General features: G+C 42.1%; 1 protein-coding gene across 2 annotated transcripts; it reads left to right on the top strand.

Moving 5' to 3' along the window:
• Positions 1–2,177: 2,177 nt before the first annotated feature.
• Positions 2,178–16,399, top strand: tmem178 (transmembrane protein 178). Of its 2 annotated transcripts, XM_021568272.2 has the most exons (4): positions 2,181–3,077; positions 11,116–11,229; positions 13,328–13,465; positions 14,248–16,399. In XM_021568272.2, exons 1-4 carry the CDS (start codon positions 2,666–2,668, stop codon positions 14,487–14,489), a joined length of 906 nt encoding a protein of 301 aa, XP_021423947.1. In that variant the 5' UTR covers positions 2,181–2,665; the 3' UTR covers positions 14,490–16,399. The 2 variants fall into 2 exon arrangements, with proteins under 2 accessions (XP_021423948.1, XP_021423947.1); XM_021568273.2 differs by lacking the exon at positions 11,116–11,229 and having other exon boundaries at positions 2,178–3,077.
• Positions 16,400–22,630: the final 6,231 nt, after the last annotated feature.

Raw genomic sequence — 22,630 nt, 5'->3', positions numbered from 1 at the left:
AAGAACACCAAGGTAACCTGCCTAAATGACTACCAACCCGGATAAAAAGAACATCAATGTGAGAATGCTATTCACTCTGCAACTGGATCCTGGACTTCCTGACAGGCCACCCCCAGGTGGTAAGGGTAGGTAACAACACATCTGCCACACTGATCATCAACACGGGGGCCCCTCAGGGGTGCGTGCTCAGCCCCCTCCCAACTCCCTGTTCACCCAGAACTGCATGGCCAAGCACGACTCCAACACCATCATTAAGTTTGCCAATGACACAACAGTGGTAGGCCTGATCACTGGCAACGATGAGACAGCCTATAGGGAGGAGGTCAGAGACCTGGCAGTGTGGTGCCAGGATAACAACCTCTCCTTCCCTCATTTGGCATGGGTCCTCAAGATCCTCAAAAAGTTCTACAGCTACACCATCGAGAGAATCGTGACTGGTCGCATCATCGCCTTGTATGGCTACTGCTCGGCCTCTGACCGCAAGGCACGACAGTGGGTAGTGCGTTCGACCCAGTACATCACTGGGGCCAAACTTTCAGCCATCCAGGACCTCTATAGCAGGCGGTGTCAGAGGAAGGCCCTAAAAATTGCCAAAGACTCCAGCCACCCTAGTCATAGACTGTTCTCTCTGCTACCGCACGACAAGTGGTACTGGAGTGCCAAGTCTATGTCCAAAAGGCTTCTTAAAAGCTTCTACCTCCAAGCCATGAGACTCCTGAACAGCTCATCAAATGGCTACCTGGACTAGTTGCATTGACCCCTCCCTCCCTCCCCCTCATTTTACTTCTACCTACATGTACATATTACCTCAAATACCTCAACTAACCTGTGCCCCCGCACATTGACGCTGTATCGGTACCCCCTGTATATAGCCTCTTTACTGTTATTTTATTGTTGCTCATTAATTATTTGTAAAACTGCATTGTTGGTTAAGGGTTGTAAGTAGCATTTCACTCTAAGGTCTGTTGTATTCGGCGCATGTGACAAATAATGTTTGATTTGATTTGTTATTTGTACCAATTTGGTCAACCTAGCAAATGTGCCAATTTAATTGCTTAATGTTTTTTCCCATGTTCACTCCACCAGTACAGATTGCAATCATTGTTATCACCATTTACATGTTTATTTATGCAATTCTTGTCATGCCAGGCACACATCCAGGCTCCATTTTAATGGGCCATTATTAGAGCTGGCAAAGGCGCAGATCAAACAAGCCAAATAAACACCCACAAATCCATTTCAGCAATGCTCGCTTTGTGGCAATTATTTCATCACTTTGAGCTCAATTCAGACTTTGATACTGTGACAGAATAGAATTGCAATAGCATGATGCTGAAATGGCTATTTATCATTTGTTTGGGGATTGTTGAAAATCCTGACATTTTGGATATGTCCCCTGAAAGCTTTATGTACAGTTAATGAACTCTGTTCATAGTTCACTTTGATATGGCCATTGTGTGGGTGTGTTTGGTTTCACTATCCTTCTGGAGACCAGAACTCCTCACAAGGATAGTAAAACAAGGAAAATTTGGGACTTCTTGCCATCCTTCCCCAAAAGGAAAAAGGCTATTTAAGGCTTAGGAGTTAGGTTTAGGGTTACAATTAGGGTTAGGGTTAGAATTAGGGTTAGGGGGTAAGTTTAGCATTAGGAGTTTGGGTCTGGTTTAGGATTAGGGGTTAGGGTTAACAGTTAGGTTTAGGGGTTAGTGAAAATAGGATTTTGAGTGGGAGTCCATTGTTTGGTAGTGTGTATGTGTGTAAGAGAGAGAGAGAGAGAGTACTGCAGTAATGGCTCATATAATGACCAAAATGTAATAGAATTCCAACATTGTAGCTGGTCCGCACTCAAAAAGGAGATTCAAGGTTTCTTTTTAGTATTCATTTCATTTAGGGGTAGGTAGATGGACAAACGTTTTGGCCTGTTTCATATGTTTGATGTGCGTGTGTATGTGTCTGCATCTGAGAGAGAGAGAGAGAGAGAGAGAGAGAGAGAGAGAGAGAGATAGAGAGAGAGAGAGAGAGAGAGAGAGAGAGATAGAGAGAGTAATTTAAGTTTTACACATTCAAATTGTCAAATTGTTACTTGGTGTATTGGGGGAATGGATATTTTATCAAACTGAGGATGCAAGGGTTAAGTTACAGGGAACCATTATTTTCTCTTATAGACACACCCATCTTTATTACTGACTGTGAAAGAGTAGGACAACCTTGACATTCCCCCACACACGCTGTATGTCGCCTCCGGGAGATGGTCATTTTCCTCTCCATGCGAATAGGAGGAGCCCTCAGTTTTACCCGACTGTGTCACTAACGAAGAGGACAAGCCCATGTGCTGAGGAGAGGGAAAGAGAGATAGGGGTGGTGTGGTTTCTGCAGGTAAACACTAGTGATCCCGAGCACAGAGAGGCAAGTGCGGAGTTTAGCCCACACCCAGCACGCTTGCGGACACCGTACGGATCCACCTGTGTTGTTGTATCTTCCATTTTCAGCAACCCGCGGGTGGGAAGCAGCCAATGCCAATGCGCTCTCGACTGTGGACCATGTTCGCAGGTCAGAGGATGCGTAAAAATGCGTAGTAACTGGAATAGCAGGTGCTGGAAGAAGGGCGTCCGACTGTCAACACGTCTAAACTGTGCGCATAGCGCCGAGCGCTGATGTTCAAACCATGGAGAAACAAGCTCTTGCAACGGCTCTTAGCTTGTCCATGAGCGTTATCTCTTTACTCTTGTTGGTCACCGCTATCTTCACCGACCATTGGTACGAGACAGACACCAGAAGGCATAAGGAGAACTGCGACAAGTATGGGTCGGATTCTAACGACCAGAAAAACAGGGAGATGCCTATATACCACTTGCCTCTTGTGGACAACGGCAACTCCAAACGGAACGTGGCGCTTATGAAGCCGATTCACGTCGGGAGTAGAGAGGAGGAATTACTTGAGAACTGGAGGGCGATACTGGGGATGGGGATTCTTGAGACGGAATGTGGGCGTCCGTTGTTCTCCACATATTCTGGACTCTGGAGAAAATGCTACTTTCAAGGCATGGACCGGGATATCGATAAACTCATATCAAAGGGTAAGTTTTAATGTACACACTAAAAAGTGGGAGAAAAGAAAAACAGTTGTCAAATTTGCTGTCTGTAATCCGTGACTATAGGCAATGACTGTTTTGCATCCCTTTAATCGAGGTAGCTCCATCTGTGGTGATGATTCTGCATACGTGCATTGCGTCAAAACAAGGTTTATGACGGCTCATACACAAGGGCTCATGATTATACACGCCCAAACTAATTTCCAGGAACATTAATTGCTATTTCAAACTCATTACCAATGCTTGCTTTAGTAGGCTATTATGATTTCTATAATTGTCGCATCATTATGAGGGTGCTGGGAAATTATAGCCTAATGATTTAGGTTATTAATAGGCAAATTTATGAGTTACATTTTTACATTTTTTTCCCTCTAATTTTCCCACAGTGGTAATCGTTGTAGACAGGCTTTGGAAATGTTTGTTTATGTTGTTATCCCAGTCAAATTGTCAATAGAGCCATCTATAGGGCTACAAAAGCCAAAGTGTTGATTGACTACACTTAGAAAAAAATATTCAAAATGGTTATTTGTCTGTAGCCATAGGAGAACACTTTTTGATTCCAGTTAAACCCTTTTTGGTTCCAGGAAGAACCATTTTGGGTTCCATGTTAAACCCTCTGTGGAAAGGGTTTTACATGGAACCAAAAATGGTTATACTTGGAAGCAAAAGGGTTATACCTGGAAGGGACAGCCTAAGAACCCTTTTAGGTGTTAGATATCACCTTTTTTTTTACCCACAAAGAACCCCCTTTGAAGCCATTTTTTATTCTACAGGGAAAAGTGAATCCTACAGGGTTCTTAAGAACCTTCTCTATGGAAAAAAGGGATCTAAAATGTTTATTTGATTGAAAGTGTTCTACCTACAACCATAAAGGGATCTCCTTCAGGGAAACGCCAGAATAAAACATTTTCTATAACTGAATTTATGCCCAATGTGCTGAAGTTCAAGGTCCTACAAAGTCTTTTTAAGGTTGAAACTCAAAAAGTCGATCGGGATGAAATGATAACTTTTCCGCGCGGTGTCCAGTCCATCAAGATTAATGTCGCCCTGATTAAGCCAGCGGTTAAATGCCACCGGAACTCACTTGCCACCTTGCATTTAAAACAGCTGAGGTGTCATGTGAAGGACCTCGAGCTTCAAAACCTACCGTTTGATTTCTGTCAATATGGATTTAATTTGATACCTGCTTCAACCTGTGAAGAATTGTGCCCATACACTCTTAGAAAATAGCGTTCCAAAAGTGTTCTTTGCGGAAGGTTAGGGTTCTACCAAGAACCGTTTTGATCAGAAGAACCCTTTTTGGAAGACATGATTCTTTGTAAGGCGACGGTTTCTAACCTAGAACTTTTAATATCCTAAGAACCGTTTTTGGAAGAAACGGTTATTTGATGATTGGAAGGCAAGAAGGATTCTTTGGAAGGCATGAAGAGTTCTACATAGAACCATATATACAGTGCATTAGGAAAGTATTCAGATCCCTTCACCTTTAACACATTTTTTTGTTACAGCCTTATTTTAAAATGAAATAGTTTTTTCCCCTCATCAATCTACACACAATACCCCATTACGACAAAGCAAAAACAGGTTTTTAGACATTTTTGCAAAATACCATTTACTTTTACTTTTTAGTAATTTGGTGAAGAACCTTTGTCAGAGATTACAGCCTCGAGGCTTCTTAGAAATGACGCTACAAGCTTGGCACACCTGTATTTGGGGAGTTTCTCCCATTCTTCTCTGAAGATCCTCTCAAGCTCTGTCTGGTTGGATTGGGAGCATCGCTGCACAGCTATTTCCAGGTGTCTCCAGAGATGTTCAATCGGGTTCAAGTCCGGGCTCTGGCTGGGCCACTCAAGGACATTCAGAGACATGTCCCGAAGTCACTCCTGCGTTGTCTTGGCTGTGTGCTTAGGGTCGTTGTCCTGTTGGAATATAAATTTGTTTGTCCATTAAAATAACATCAAATTGATCGGAAATACAGTGTAGACATTGTTAATGCTTTAAATTACTATTGTAGCTGGAAACAGAATATTTTTTATGTAATATCTATGTAGGCATACAGAGGCCCATTATCAGCAACCATCATTCCTGTGCATTTGTGGGTTCAATTACTGGCTCAAAATGGCCAGAAACAAGTAACTTTCTTCTGAAACTCATCAGTCTGTTCTTGTTCTGAGAAATGAAGGCTATTCCATGTGAGATTTTGCCAAGAAAATTAAGATCTCGTACAACGCAGTGTACTACTCACCTCACTGAACAGCGCAAACTGGCACTAACCAGAATAGAAAGAGGAGTGGGAGGCTCCAGTGCACAGCTGAGCAAGAGGACAAGTACATTAGAGTGTCTAGTTTGAGAAACAGACACCTCACAAGTCCTCAACTGGCAGCTTCATTAAATAGTACCCGCAAAAAAAACAGTCTCAATGTCAACAGTGAAGAGGCAACTCCGGGATGCTGGCCGCCTAGGCAGTTTCTCTGTCCAGTGTCTGTGTTCTTTTGCCCATCTTAATATTTAATTTTTACTGGCCAGTCTGAGATCTGGATTTTTCTCCGGAGGTGCGATCTAGAACCTAAAAGGGTTTTTCGGCTGTCCCCATAGGAGAAACCTTTGAAGAACCCTTTTTGGTTCCAGGTAGGACCTTTTTGGGTTCCCTTTTTGGTTCTACCTGGAACCAAAAGCCCTTTTCTGGAAATCTATTGGATATAAGAGCAACGTCAACTTACCAACATTACAACCAGGAATACGACTTTCTCGAAGCGGTTCCTCAGTTTGGACCACCACCCAGGACAATGGATCGGATCCCAGTAAGCAAACCAAAACAACGGCGCCGCAGACGGAGCGTTCTTCTGGTCAGGCTCCGTAGACGGGCACATCGTTTACCGCTCCCGAGTATACTGCTCGCCAATGTCCAGTCTCTTGACAACAAGGTAGACGAAATTCGAGCAAGGGTTGCCTTCCAGAGAGACATCAGAGATTGTAACATTCTCTGTTTCACGGAAACATGGCTCACTCGGGATATGTTATCAGAGTCGATACAGCCACCCGGTTTCTTCACGCATCGCGCCGACAGAAACAAGCATCTCTCTGGTAAGAAGAAGGGCGGGGGTGTATGCCTTATGATTAACGAGTCGTGGTGTGATCACAACAACATACAAGAACTCAAGTCCTTTTGTTCACCTGACCTAGAATTCCTTACAATCAAATGCCGACCGCATTATCTACCAAGAGAATTCTCTTCGATTATAATCACAGCCGTGTATATCCCCCCCCTCCCCCCAAGCAGACACCTGGACGGCCCTGAAATAACTTCATTGGATTCTATGTAAACTGGAAACCATATATCCTGAGGCTGTATTTATTGTAGCTGGGGATTTTATCAAAGCTAATCTGAAAACAAGGCTCCCTAAATTTTATCAGCATATCGAATGCGTGACCCGGACTGGCAGCATTCTGGATCATTGCTACTCTAACTTCTGTGATGCATACAAAGCCCTCCCTTGCCCTCCTTTCGGGAAATCTGACCACGACTCCATTTTGTTGCTCCCAGCCTATAGACAGAAACTAAAACAGGAAATGCCCGTGCTCAGGTCTGTTCATCGCTGGTTCGAAGTTTGCCTCGATCACAGGGACTGGGATATGTTCCGGATAGCCTCAGACAACAACATTGATGTATACGCTGATTCAGTGAGCAAGTTTATTAGCAAGTGCATCGGTGATGTTGTACCCACGGTGACTATTAAAACCTTCCCCAACCAGAAACCGTGGATTGATGGCAGCATTCGCACAAAACTGAAAGCATGAACCATTGCTTTTAATCACGGCAAGGCAACCAGGAACATGACCGAATACAAACAGTGTAGCTACTCCCTCCGCAAGGCAATCAAACAAGCAAAGAGTCAGCATAGAGACAAAGTAGAGTCGCAATTCAACGGCTCAGACACGAGACGTATGTGGCAGGGTCTACAGTCCAATCAACGGATTACAAAAAGAAAACTAGCCGCGTCGCTGACACTGACGTCTTCCTCCCAGACAAATTAAATAACTTCTTTGCTCGCTTTGAAAACAATTCAGTGCCACTGACATGGCCCGCTACCAAAACCTGCGGGCTCTCCTTCACTGCGGCCAACGTGAGTAAAACATTTAAACGTGTTAACCCTTGCAAGGCTGCCGGCCCAGACGGCATCCCTAGCCGCGTCCTCAGAGCATGTGCAGACCAGCTGGCTGATGTGTTTACGGACATATTCAATCAATCAGACAAATCTGTCGTTCTGCCCCTGAACAGGCAGTTAACCCACTGTTCCTAGGCCGTCATTGAAAATAAGAATTTGTTCTTAACTGACTTGCCTAGTTAAATAAAGGTTAAAAAAAATAATAATAATTAAAATCCCTATCCCAGTCTGCTTTTCCCACATGCTTCAAGAGGGCCACCATTTTTCCTGTTCCCAAGAAAGCTAAGGTAACTGAGCTACACGACTATCGCCCCGTAGCATTCACTTCCGTCATCATGAAGTGCTTTGAGAGACTAGTCAAGGATCATATCACCTCCACCCTACCTGACACCCTAGACCCACTCCAATTTGCTTACCGCCCCAATATGTCCACAGATGACGCAATTGCAATCACACTGCACACTGCCCTAACCCATCTGGACAAGAGGAATACCTATGTAAGAATGCTGTTCATCGATTAGAGCTCAGCATTTAACACCATAGTTCCCTCCAAACTCGTCATTAACTTCTTGGTGACAGGGGGCAGTATTTTCAGGTCCGTATGAAATGCATGCACAAATTCAACTGCCTGCTACTCATCCCCAGAAGATAAGATATGCATATTATTAGTATATTTGGATAGAAAACACTCTGAAGTTTCTAAAACTGTTTGAATCATGTCTGTGAGTATAACATAACTTATTCAGCAGGCGAAACCCCAAGGACAAACCATTCTGATTTTTTTTTAGGTCACTCTTTTCAATGGGTTTTCATTGGGAATTCAGATTTCTAAGTACCTTCTTGCAGTTCCTATCGCTTCCACTGGATGTCAACAGTCTTTAGAAATTGGTTGAGGTTATTCCTTTGAATAATGAACAAGTATGGCCGTCTTGAACGAGGGTCACTTGAAGTGTACTGTTAGATAGAGGCGTGTGACCAGAAAGCATGCTTCAGTTTGTTTTCTTCCTGTATTGAACACAGATCATCCCGTCTTCAATTGTATCGATTATTTACGTAAAAAAATACCTAAGTTGTATTACAAATGTAGTTTGAAATGTTTTGGCAAAGTTTACAGGTAACTTTTGAGATATTTTGTAGTCACGTTGAGCAAGTTGGAACCAGTGTTTTTCTGGATCAAACGCACCAAATAAATGGACATTTTGGATATATATTGACGGAATTAATCAAACAAAAGGACAATTTTTGATGTGTATGGGACATATTGGAGTACCAACAAAATAAGCTTGTCAAAGGTAAGGCATGAATTATATTTTTATTTCTACGTTTTGTGTCGCGCCTGCAGGGTTGAAATATGGTTTCTCTCTTTGTTTACAGAGGTGCACCCTCAGATAATAGCATTGTTTGCTTTCGCCGAAAAGCCTTTTTGAAATCTGACATGTTGGCTGGATTCACATGAAGTGTAGCTTTAATTTGCTATCTTGCATGTGTGATTTAATGAAAGTTTGATTTTTATAGTAATTTATTTGAATTTGGCGCTCTGCATTTTCCCTGGCTTTTGGCCAGGTAGGCGTCCCACATATCCCAGAGAAGTTAAGCTCGAAACCCTGGGTCTCGACCCCGCCCTGTGCAACTGGGTCCTGGACTTTCTGATGGACCGCCCCCAGGTGGTGAGGGTAGGAAACAACATCTCCACCCCGCTGATCCTCAACATTGGGGCCCCACAAGGGTGCGTTCTCAGCCTTCTCCAGTACTCCCTGTTCACCCATGACTGCATGGCCATGCACGCCTCTACAGTGGTAGGCTTGATTACCAACAACGATGAGATGGCCTACAGGGAGGAGTTGAGGGCCCTCGGAGTGTGGTGTCAGGAAAATAACCTCACACTCAACATCAACAAAACAAAGGAGATTATCATGGACTTCAGGACACAGCAGAGGAGCACCCCCCTATCCACATCGACGGGACAGTAGTGGAGAAGGTGGAAAGTTTTAAGTTCCTCGGCGTACACAGACAGACAAACTGAAATGGTCCACCCACACAGACAGCGTGGTGAAGAAGGCGCAACAGCGCCTCTCCAACCTCAGGAGGCTGAATAAATTTGGCTTGTCACCGAAACCACTCACAAACCTTTACAGATGCACAATCGAGAGCATCCTGTCGGGCTGTATCACCGCCTGGTACGGCAACTGCTCTGCCCACAACCATATGGCTCTCTAGAGGGTAGTGAGGTCTGCACAACGCATCACCCGGGGCAAACTACCTGCCCTCCAGGACACCTACAGCACCCGATGTCACAGGATGGCCAAAAAGATCATCAAGGACAACAACCATCCGAGCCATTACCTGTTCACCCTCGCTATCATCCAGAAGGCGAGGTTTGTACAGGTGCATCAAAGCTGGGACCAAGAGACTGAAAAACAGCTTCTATCTTAAGGCCATCAGACTATTAAACAACCATCACTAACATTGAGTAGCTGCTGCCAACATACTGACTCAAATCTCTAGCCACTTTTATAATGAAACAATTAGATGTAATAAGTGTATCACTAGTCACTTTAAACAATGCCACTTTATATAATATTTACATATCCTACATTACTCATCTCATATGTATATACTGTATTTTATACCATCTACCGCATGGCCATCACTCATCCAAATATTTATATGTACATATTCTTATTCATCCTTTACACTTGTGTGTATCAGGTAGTTGTTGTGAAATTGATAGATTACTCATTACTGCACGGTCGGAACTAGAAGCACAAGCATTTCGCTACACTCGCATTAACATCTGCTAACCATGTGTATGTGAGCAATACAATTTGATTTCATTTGACAAACCGAGATATTTAATTAAATATGGATCCATTATGAACTCTACATTTGTTGTCACACAGGACCACGTGCTGACACAGACCAATCACGGCCGGAAGGCTACGAGGAGGCTCCCAGTTGACTCGCTCAGGCAGGATGAAAACGACTACATCGACCATGATCCTTTGCTAGTTACGGCCACTTTCACCATGATCCTCAGCAATTTCTTGGGGGGGGCCATTCAGCACCATTCAGCAATATGGCGTGCTTAAAATAAAAATACTTCCGAATTCATGTGCCAATCGGGAGTCTTCCATAGGAATACGTGGATGACGTCAGCGCTATCACTATCTACTGATTTTAATGTCTATGGTTCTTACCTGGAACCAAAAAGGGTGCTCCTATGGGGACCATCGAAGAACAATTTTGGAACCCTTTTTTTCTAAGAGTGTATAGGGAATAGGGTGCCATTTGGGACACAACCAGGGACTGCGAACAGAGCTACTCATATCTATGCAAAGGCACGGAGTGTTGGCTAGTGTAAATAAACACACAACCTCCCAACTCTCTGAGCGTGAGATGCAGATATTCAGTTCGCAGCCTCACACGCCTCACACTCACAGTGAGAGATCAAACACAGGTGTGAGCGCTCACTTCAAAGTGCCCGCTCAACATGCACATGATGATTTTTCTTAATTTCTACCAAGTATGAAATGGTTGCGGTTCCCATGCATTATGTAGATGTGGACCACAAGACGGATCTACAATGATTCCTATGATACGTCTTTTGAATGTGTGTAAAGATTTTGAATAAAAAGTGTTTTAACGATCACTGACATAAAGCTGTTATGACATTAAAAGTGAAATGAAACTTTTATACAGTACATGATTATAGACCATTATAATATGGCATTATGCCATATACATCTTATGGTAACTTCAAGTAAAGACCTGTAAGTAGGGCAACGATTTTACGTAACAAAAGTCATACGTGCTAATGTTAAAACGTAGAGCTTTTTAGTAATCCATTCTCTCTACAGGTATTGCGGACCGATGCACAACTGTCAAGTACCATTTCTCTCAGCCTATTCGGCTTCGAAACATCCCGCTCAACCTGACGAGAACCATTCAGCAAGATGAATGGCATCTCTTACGTATGTATTGCAGTCCCAGAACCATCAGCAATAAAACCGCTAGCATGGCTAGCTGTTTTTTATAGAGAGAAATAGTAATGGTGTCTTTTTTTAGGAACCAAAGGAGGCTAACTGCAACATGGCTCGTTGGCCAAAGCCTATGGGGAACCTATGGGGAACTGTAAGAGATCTTATACGTTTCGTTCTATGAGAATCTTCCTCAGCTAACGTCACTTTGTGAATTTTGAAGCATTTATGTAATCAAAACAAGCACATATAGCACATAAATACTTTAGAATTCATAAAGGTCATGTAAACTGACTGATATTATCTCATAGAACAAAACATATAAGATCTCCTAAGCATGTGTTTACTTCAGATCTTATTTTCAGAGTTTATCCTATAATCCCATTCTTTCCCCATTCATTTCCTCCATTGCAATGCCCAACGAACCAGAGGTAGAAAATGCTAGCTCATTTCCGGTTTGGTCTGAGCCAAAAGTCTCTTGAACAATGGTTAGATGGTCTTGGTGTGGTGTGAGAAGTTTGATTCCAGGTGCCCTACAACTGATCTATGTCGGTGTCTGCGGTGGGATAGTCTGACGTCTGTCATGCGTAGTGTTAGGGTCCTTTAAGATGAGCTTTTCCAGGGAGTGGTTGGTGCAAAAAAACATAGCGACCCTCACTTTCATCTTACGGATTTGGGGCAAATTTCTACCACCATCTTTGCTCAAACAATACCATTGTATCCCTACTCATATTATTTCCATTATTTATTGGGGAAATGTTTTACTGTTACTTGCTCTTCCCATCCCTTGTATTATGTGGGTTTTTTTTATAAATAGTTACATGTTTTGTATGTGTGTTTTTTAAGTCTGTTTTTCAGTGCTTCGTACAGTACTGTAGACTAAAGGTTCTGAACATGTCTGCTGTGTCTAGGTTTGATAATGAAATAACAGTGGATGTCCAATTCCCAGTGCTCCATATTCATTTGGCTTCATGCTGTGGAACCTTTAGAACCATCAGACAACCATAGTGATCTCTTCAGAGAACCATGATCTGTAATAAAGCTAATACTGTACCCACATGCTGAATATGTTAAGCTAACCTTTCGAAGCTAGCATTCCTACTCCAGTGTCCGACCCCTGATGATCGGATTACTACATGGTTATAGAAAATGTTCACGGGGAGGAAGTAAATGTCAGCTTGTAAAAGAAAAACATATGAACTCCACACAGTCTTATTATCAATCCACAACTAGTCTGAGGAAGAACATTCATCAAAGTCAAAATGTGATTGGTTTTCTTTGTCTGCCTGCCACCTTTAGACAGTGTTTGCATCCGAAATGGCACCCTATTCCCTATTAAGTGCACTACTTTTGCGTGCACAGTTGCTCCCTATTAAGTGCATAGGGTGTTATTTGGGACGTTGCCCGTGTTTTTCCTGTTCGAGTTTGATCCTGTGTTAGGATACTGCAACTCGATCTGACAAATGTCTGAGATGCAGAGTAGGCCTACATTTGGGGGGGGGGGGGGGGGGGGGGGTAGTATACTATCGGATATGTGATTTATGATCAATGTGTCATAATGTTGCTACAGTATAGTTGCAGGAATTGAATATTGCCATTAACATATCCCGCTATAACACTGTTGTGTGTTGAGTGACATAATGCTTGCCATAACGTGTACTGAAAAACAAGGCACAATGCTGTCACGATGCATTAAGGAAATCATTCAAATTCACCTATTTTTAACAGTCGTTGCTGGCCATTTTACGTTATGACAGGCGTCATGTCATTCTTATGACAGGGTTGTAACAAATGTAGGACAGGGGAGACGAAATGCAAAGTATTACCTAATAAAAACAAATGTTTCCCATGGTTGTTTGGAGACTGTTGAGGGGTAGCATGAGCGGGACTACTAGGGGGTGGTTGTCATGGAAATGTTGGTGTGTGCGTGTGTGCTAATGTTTTCACTTGTGTGTGTGTGTACGCTTTGTGTTTGTCTGTGTGTGTGTGTGTGTGCTTATGTGTTCGCTTTTGTGTATGCTGGTGTCTGTATCTTTGTGTACTTGCTTGTGTGTGTGTGCTATGTTTATATGTGTGTGTGTGTGTGTCTCAGATCTGCGGCGAATCACGGCGGGGTTCCTTGGGATGGCGGCCGCCGTTTTGCTGTGTGGCAGCATTGTGGCCACAGTGGGCTTCTTTTGGGAGGAGAGCCTCACCCAGCACGTCTCCGGCCTGCTCTTCCTCATGGCAGGTACAAAGCCTGCCAACTACCAACACCCTACCTCTCCTATGTGTGTGTGTGTTAGAGAGAGATATAGAGAGAGAGACAGCGATATAGAGAGAGTGTGTGCTTCTCTTTCCCTTTCATTGTTGGTTTCAACTTTTGTCTCTCTGTGCCTCTTTTACAACAGCTCTATATCTCTATCTTTAGTTTTCTCCCCCTTTGTCTCTCTCTCTCTCGCTCGCTCGCTCTCTCCCTCTCCCTCTCTCCCCTCTCTTTGTCTCGTCCAAATATTCCTTACAACTGTTCATCAAACACATACAGTAGCAGAATTTGTAAATGCCTAATGGATACAGATGCATTCGTAAAACCTTACAGACAGGTGTTAATATGCATAATAAAACATGCCATAGCCATTCATAATAGCTCATCGCTACAAACAGGAGACTACTTCAATGGTTGTATGCAAACATTCCTTTAACATATGTATAACATTACACAATAGGGCGGCTCATTTTTCATTTCAGTTGAGTTTTAGATTTCCTTTCAACTTGTGTTTTTTTGTTTGTTTATTGATGTTATACTCATGAATTGTCATTCCATGCAGATAGTTATTAAAGTGGCAATTCGGGATTGGTCCATCCATTTTTAGACTTTTTAATGAATAATATATAGCCATTGATTCTTGAAGAATATAACTTATAAATGTCTCCTAATTTTACTTCAACTGTCTAGCCTGTCCTTTGTTGTTATTTGAATCCTGTATGACCCCTTTGATAAAAATCTTGGAGCAAAAAAATTGTCCCCTCCAGGGATCTTCTGCACCATCTCCTTGTGCACCTACGCCGCCAGCGTCTCCTACGACCTCTCCCGGAACCCACCCTTCATCTATGGACTGCCCGGCGACGTGGACCATGGTTACGGCTGGTCCATCTTCTGCGCCTGGGTCAGCCTGGGACTTACCGTGGCATCGGGCTGCCTCTGCACCACCTACCCCTTCTTCAGCCAAACCAAGGCCCTGCACTCCAAAACCGCCCGGGAGTCCTCGGTATGAGCGTTATGAGCAGTGTGAGAGAATTGTGCGCCCCCTGTATATTTGGAGGATGAATTGTTGGTGTGGACATTTTGTTGCTGACTGAAGACCAATATAAAAGGAGGTGTTTTATTTGTACGAAACCAGAGATGAAACATAGTTTCCACAGTGAGATATGGGAATCTTGTTGGTCTTTTTTGTGGACTCTCGCCATCCTTTATCGAGGTGTTATGGAATGTGCAGCTGTTATGATGTGTTATGTGTGTGTTTGTATGTGCACCCAGGCAAACTGACACATACATATGGACCTACACATGTGTACACAAGCACACACACAGTCTCTCTCTCTCTCTCTCCAAGATATGGAGAACAATATGAGAGTGAATAACATGAAACGATGCAAATACCCACACAGGCATACCACACACATAAAACATGTGTGTATATATTAGCATATATACGAAAAAGGCAGAATTCTTATGGGTGGTTTGGTAAGATTGAATCAAATGGACATTGTATAAAACTACTAGTATCACTTTAAAAGCAAGAACCCTGCTTTTTTTCAGATGTAAGTGATATATTTTCTAAACTCTTAAGTACAAAACTCTAAACTGATAGCATGTGTAATGCCCCCTATCTTATGCTCAGAACCTTTGATTGTGCATTCATTGGGGTTTCACATCTTTGTTCTCCATTAAATACCATGAGCACATTTTGGTTAGTCACCAATACATCAGATTGGCTCACCATGTAGTCATTTTAACTACTATTTTCAGTTGTTGTTCTTTTCAATCACTTCCGTGCAATTTTCACTAGTATGTGGTACATTTTCACGACAAGCACAAAAATCAAAACAGATCATCACAATCGTCCCTGTTTCAAAACTCACATTTGCAATTGACTGAGAAAAACAAACAAACAAAGTCACATGTTCACTGCACCAAATCACTTTTTTGGGGGGGTTACATATTCAATCTAAGTGTCTGCTTTTCAAAATGCAATATTCACTTTACTTTTGATATGAGTTTCTTGTCATTTGTTAACAATACAATTATCTATCGCTTAATCAAACTGCTCAAAACTGCTAACTACTGAGCCACAAGTATGTACTGCTTAGTTAACGTATATAGTTTGATAACTGTTGAACACTGTAAATGTCTATATTTTTTACCTAAATGTAGCAATTTGACATCAATTTATGTTGGAAGTTAAAAGCATATGGATGTGACTGTAAATACTACATCATCATTCTCCATCAGCCAGTGTGCTCCAATAGGACAAAAGGGAAAGAATCCCTATGTGCTACAATTTGGGATTATAGTGTTGTGCACAACGCACTGCTGAAACAACTTGGTTGTGCACTGCTGATACACATTTCAAAACTGTTCTTTTTGAAGTGCTGAATAGAAAGAATACTAGATGGTAAATATATATTTTCCATACAGTATTTGACTCTAACTTGACATACCATTTTTTTTTAAACAATTTGTATCCAATGGCAGGTTGTGAGCACGTTGAGAAATATGTCAGTTTAACGGTTTCATCATCCGTATACAGCACACGCGTAGGACAAATCATCAGAAATAGGGGTATTGTAAAGCAGTTGGCTACTGTAAAAACGTAGTACGGGTGTTGTGTGCTATTTCTGCCGCATGCAACATTGTGAAAGATCACCCTTTTCTACAGGACTTGTCAACTAATACAGTATCGCCTGTCGCTCTGCTTGAAATTCGTCGGCTTACAATGTACAAATGAAATTCAGATGATGAGTGAAATATATTATTATACACAATACAGGTATTTCAACACTACACTATCAAATCAAATTTATTTATATAGCCCTTCGTACATCAGCTGATATCTCAAAGTGCTGTACAGAAACCCAGCCTAAAACCCCAAACAGCAAGCAATGCAGGTGTAGAAGCACGGTGGCTAGGAAAAACTCCCATGAAAGGCCAAAACCTAGGAAGAAACCTAGAGAGGAACCAGGCTATGTGGGGTGGCCAGTCCTCTTCTGGCTGTGCCGGGTGGAGATTATAACAGAACATGGCCAAGATGTTCAAATGTTCATAAATGACCAGCATGGTTGAATAATAATAAGGCAGAACAGTTGAAACTGGAGCAGCAGCACGGTCAGGTGGACTGGGGACAGCAAGGAGTCATCATGTCAGGTAGTCCTGGGGCATGGTCATAGGGCTCAGGTCCTCCGAGAGAGAGAAAGAAAGAGAGAAGGAGAGTATTAGAGAACGCACACTTAGATTCACACAGGACACCGATTAGGACAGGAGAAGTACTCCAGATATAACAAACTGACCCTAGCCCCCCGACACATAAACTACTGCAGCATAAATACTGGAGGCTGAGACAGGAGGGGTCAGGAGACACTGTGGCCCCATCCGAGGACACCCCCGGACAGGGCCAAACAGGAAGGATATATCATCAGGAAGGACTATCATTCCAAATGGTAGCACACAGAGTGACTCTTTCCATTTGGTCCTATTGGAGCACACTGGCTGATGGAGAATGGTGTAGTATTTACAGTCACATTACAGTCATATAAAAAAATAAAGGTAATATTGCATTTTGAAAAGCAGGTACTTAGATTGACTATATATCCAAATTGAAAGAGTGATTTGATGCAGTAACTTTGTGAATTTGTTTGTTGTATCCAGTCAATTGAAAATGTGCTTAGAGTTTTGAAACATGAGCCATTTTGATGATCTGTTTAGATTTTTGTGCTTGTTGTGAAAATGTACCACATACCTGTAAAAATTGCACCCAAAGAGATTGAAAAAAATGTAATCCACAGCCTATGACATTCCGACGGATTCTATTGGTAATTTTAGTTGTGGCAATCAAATTGTATTTTTTTTTTAGTGAACCCATTAACCAGTCCCTTCCCAAACAGATAAGGCATAATCACTAATAATTTCAACATGTGTGCCAGACTGTGAGAAGAATACTGACAATGATAGACGAAGGACTACAGGGATTGTTGCTTACAAAGTTGAGGAAAGTCATTTTTACGCTCGTGGACACAAATGGTGCACGATTCAACATTGGAATGTGAAAACAGTAGAAACTGGATGAGATAATGTTGACACACCGCTTGAATGGATGTAAGACTTTTGTGTTGGAACTTCATCACACATGTTCTGAGCAGCCAACAGTGAGGGGTGGGCCCTGAAAGTTACATGCTGCCCCATGGAATGGCCAGCTTTCGCAACGACTCAATCTGACCTGGAAGACTTGTAGGGACCTTGATTGGCTTGTGGGGACATTAAATGGCTTGTGTGGACCTTGCAGGTTATGTATGTACAACTCAGCATGCTGTGTCAGAAGCAGAGCAGCAATTCTGAGATGGTACATAGAGCTTCAAGTCTTCTATATTGACATTTAAATCGAGCTGTAAATAAAACATGATCAACAAGAACGTGTCTAAAGAGTTTATGACATGCCTTATGTTGAGCTTTGTCTCTGTGTGTTACCTGTGTTACAAAGGCCTGCATGATGCCATTATAATGCACTTTCAAGACCCCCTTATAATGTTATATCATAATGATCCTTCATGCACTCATGACAAAGTCTTGTCAGCATACCATTGAAGCACATCAGAGCATGGTTAAACTACTAGAACCAAGAGGTCTTGAGCAGTATTGCCATAATCGTCTATGTTGGGAGCTGGGAACGGCACTGTGTGCAACGCTGTTCAGTGTCCAAGGAGCTGAAATCAGCAATCAGCTGTCTTCTATTTTTACCTCAAATTGCAGTACTGTCCATGGTTCTGAAACATTATTTACGTGTGCACTGTTATAATTGCACGATTTAGGATTAGCACAGGTTAGATATAAGCGCTTTAATTTTACCTGCTGCTTTCTCAATAGTCACCACATCAGGCTCAAGATCACTCAAGATCACTTTGAAATGTCCGAAGGATGATGACAAATGCCTTCAAAACTGCCCACTGGGGGCGGTGGGCTTGGGTTTTGCTAGGGCGTTGTGGACGGGGGTGGCAGATGGGCGTAATCTCATGACTCTGGATCTGAAGGTTGCATGTTTAATCCCAGTGGAACACACTCATTTCTTTATCGTTTTCCGTATTCCAAACACTTAATTTAACAATTCGTAATGAGTGCCTAAACTTTATGTTTTGACCTTATCAAAAACTTTAACCCTTAACTTCTGACGTTTGGAGCAACTTCAAAATTTGAGGTTTGGAGAAACAGAATGATGCTGAGAAGGAGGAGATGGCTTTATTGGTCCGCTAATACAGAACTATTAAAAGCACAGTGCACTACTTTTGTTGGGAATCCCCCCCCCCCCCAAAAAAAATAATATTACAACATTTCTTCAGACTTTTCAGGGGGTGCTGATGGTGCACCTCTACTTCCCGCGGCTATGCATTCAGACCAGCATTTCTGATTTAACTTTCATAAACTACATTAGTAGAAAGTGGACTGGTTTGACCTGAAGGCCTATGACAAACACTCTAAATAGTCAAATTAATTATCTTCCCATAGCCTTTCAAATCAAGACGTCCATTTGTTAAAGACACTCTCCAGCTATTTTTTTTTAACTTCCCCCATTGAAAAACGATATTCCGAGTATATATACAGTAAAGTACCGGCACGTAAGGGTGAAGTAAACATACTTGAGCAAAATAGTGTTTTTCAGAAGAAAAATAATGTATTCAAGGAGTTGGTCTCTCTGATTGGTGCACTCAGATGTCATCAGCATTCCCCTTTGATTGCTGGAACAATAGAGGAGCAATAGAGGACAAAATGCCCACCCATCCACTTGTGCCATGTCATGAGGAGATCTGCACCAGCTACTGAAATGCACCTTTCGTTAAGTAAATCAGGTGATAACTGAGGTGCTAGGGAGGCTGGAGTGGGTCTTTAAGAAATAGTGTAAATTCAACTAGCTTGTAAAATCGAAATACTAGTCTCTATTCTCAGGTGAGAACAACCCGACTACAGCTCCATCTCTTGACTCCAAAGTCATAGCCACTTACCATGCTGGAACTGCTGACCAGCGCACGGCTACAGTCCTCTGGGAGTCAATCCAGAAACCCCTCTGTGATCAAGATGATCCTGAGGAAGTTTGGTTGTCTAGGCTTAACTCAGAAGGTTGTGCCGTGTCCTGAGCTGACCCAGCAGGCCCTGCAGCATCCAGATCTGTCACAGAGTGCTGTGAAGCATGTGGAGGCCTGTGCCAATGCCAGTCAGGTGTCCGGGTACCTTTCCTGGAAGCAGGTATAGTCTCGTTCAGGAACTGAGCCAGTCCAAGAGACCTAAACTGAAGCAGCAGCGACAGAGGAAGAAGCCAGTCAGCACTTCAGATAAGAAGTCTGGCAACATTTGGAGCAAGAGAGCAGCCAGCTGGTGTAAAGCAGAAGACATCAGCTTGAACAAATGCCAGGTAGAGAAGGGAGCATTGACACTGATATTCCGCTCACATCAGGGTTGGGGACAAAAACATTTAAATTCTGTCAATTGAGGAAGTAAACAGAAATTCCAGTTTGAATTCAATTTGTTTTCCTCATCACAATGAGGGAATTTTGAAGTGGAACACACAAGTTTAGTTTTATTCGTCATATGTACAGGATACACATCATATACACTGTCCAACGAAATGCTTACTTGCAGGTTCCTTCTCGACAATGCAACAGTAAGAAATAATGAAAGATAAGAATATGAACATAAAGTAAATGGCTCTGCAGACACAAACTTAAACACATAAGAATTACATCATCATATACTTCTTTTTTTTTTGGGGGGGGGGGGGGGGGGGGGGGGTTAATTAGTATAACATCTGTCAGTTATGTACTTTGATTCCACAATTTATATGTGAGTTAAATGTAAACATTTGTCATGAGAGAAAGGAGAACTGCACATCAAACTAGCCAGGCCTGGATAGGAATAAAATAGGGTGGTGGTACAATATTACCACTGAGTTTAGTGACTGTGTAACAATACAAATGGCTTTCAAAAACAAACTAAATATAACAGAAAAGAGATGATGAAATGTTCCTCATCAATTCAAATGGTCATTATACACCTCTTTGACCATTGCATTTACGGCGCACGTCAGAAGATGGCAGTCTACTGATATGAAAAATAAGTGAAAAATTAAGGCAACTGGTTTGTTTCCTGGTGACAAATTAGTAACACTGTAATAGCATTTAAATAAATTAGAAATATTCATTTCTTCTTCATCTACTTTCTGGAACTTAACCTTCCATGAACAGAAGCAAATAAATACAAAAACTCAACCATAGCATTTTGATAGAGAAAGACAAACAATAGTCTATGTTACAGGTGGAAATTATGGTGGATGTTGAGCCATAGCATAGCAAGCCAAAACAAACTCAAGTGATCTTTCACCAGGATTTAGGAACAACCAGAACCATATATTAGTATTCATCTAAATATATTTGGGAACAACCATCTATTGTCTTCTTAAAGATGATTGGATGAGGGCTCTTCATAACGCCCATTCTAACCACAGTGTTGTGAGTCACCCTGTGGTGGTATGGCATCGGGTGCGCGGTGAAAGTTATATAAGATAGGCCTACTCTTCAAAGAAGTCGGGTTTGAAATGTTTTCGGAAGGTTATGCAGGGACTCCGCTGTTCTCAGTAGAGGTGCATGTTTAAAAACAGGTGTGTTGTGGAGGAATGAGAATTGACAGCTGTTGTTCTTTGAACATGTTTTCTCATTTATACAATTTTACATACTGATCATTTTTTTGTTGTAATGACAGACATGACGCTCAGATAGCAAGTGTTATTGATTAGTGAAACCAACTTTACATGAAAGGCACATTTGAGGGTAAAATGACGTTTTAAACAAGTCTTTATTGATTTATTTGAACACCCCTATTATGAGTTTTTATACAACCTCCATTGATGTTATTTAGACTGCATAGGCCTAGTGAATTAACTGTCGTAAAGACAGTGCATTCTATGTGCCCCAGGTTTATGACAATATGTTTTTGGTATAGCTAAGCAGACACTCCCATCTTAACCATATGTTGCATCGAAAGGAAGGTATGACTCCAGACATCAAATGACTACATCATCCACCTCTGGGTCAAACATGTTAGCAATGAGATGGTGATGTTGTAGGAGCCGCCAGAGATCTCCAGCCCAGTAGAGACACACAGCTCTCCTGGAGGCACCAGAGCAGAGTGTATATGGGTTCATTTCCTCACATCTCCTTCCAGGTAAGTTCACCATGCGAGCAATGGCTTCATGTCTGATTCATGGTACTTGATGTGGAGAGGGTAAGACCCTGGGACTGAGGGCCTGCTCTGCAGAGTGGCCCACAGGACTTTCTATATGAATATTAAGCAGTTTGCTGTCCTATGAGGTTTAATGGATCATGATGAACGGATATCAAAACTGTTGGGCAAGTTTACGTTCGAAGATGTCATTAGCCATTCCATCCAGAGATAATTCACGTGCATCACCCTTAATGTCAGAGGCAAATGCAATGCTTGCAGCTCTACCGCCACTTGCTGCTAGTAGAATGAGCACTTTGTTCAACAATGTCTGCTAAAGTGGGTTATATGGCTAACATGAAAAAGAGATCGTGAAATGTTCCTTATCAATTCAAATGGGCAGTTAAGGACTATTTGATATCATACTTCAATCAGCAGGTGGCATTCTCTTCAAATGAAAAGGAGAGATAAAGAGTAAGGCAACTTAGCCAAGCAATATTGTCATTTATTTGCTTGAGGTGAACAGTTTATTTGGTTCGGAAGTGACAAACAATGCAGCCAACTTTTGAGAGACATGAAAGGCAAAATTGAGGGGGCAAAAGTTTTCTTTGAACAGCCGTCATATGAGTTTGTTTTACAACTTCCATTGACGTCATATATACTGTCTAATGATATAGCAGACACTCTTATCCAGAACCACTTCCATTTAGTTTAATAGTTAAACCTGTCATGAAGTAAACTGAAAATCCCATTCCAGTTTTCCTTGTTGCTTCGATTGCCTCGTTAGAAAGGCAACAACGCGGCTTCCCTTGACAGTTTCACTGCCTTCAGAAAGTACTCACACCCTTTGACATTTTCCACATTTTGTTGTGTTACAGCCCAAATTTGAAATAGATTAAATTGAGATTTTCAGTCACTAGCCCACACACAATACTCCAT

Source organism: Oncorhynchus mykiss, chromosome 17 (assembly GCF_013265735.2).
Source record: "Oncorhynchus mykiss isolate Arlee chromosome 17, USDA_OmykA_1.1, whole genome shotgun sequence".
Taxonomy (NCBI): domain Eukaryota; kingdom Metazoa; phylum Chordata; class Actinopteri; order Salmoniformes; family Salmonidae; genus Oncorhynchus; species Oncorhynchus mykiss.
Note: the sequence above shows the minus strand (reverse complement) of the source record. Positions and strands in the feature narration are given on the sequence as shown.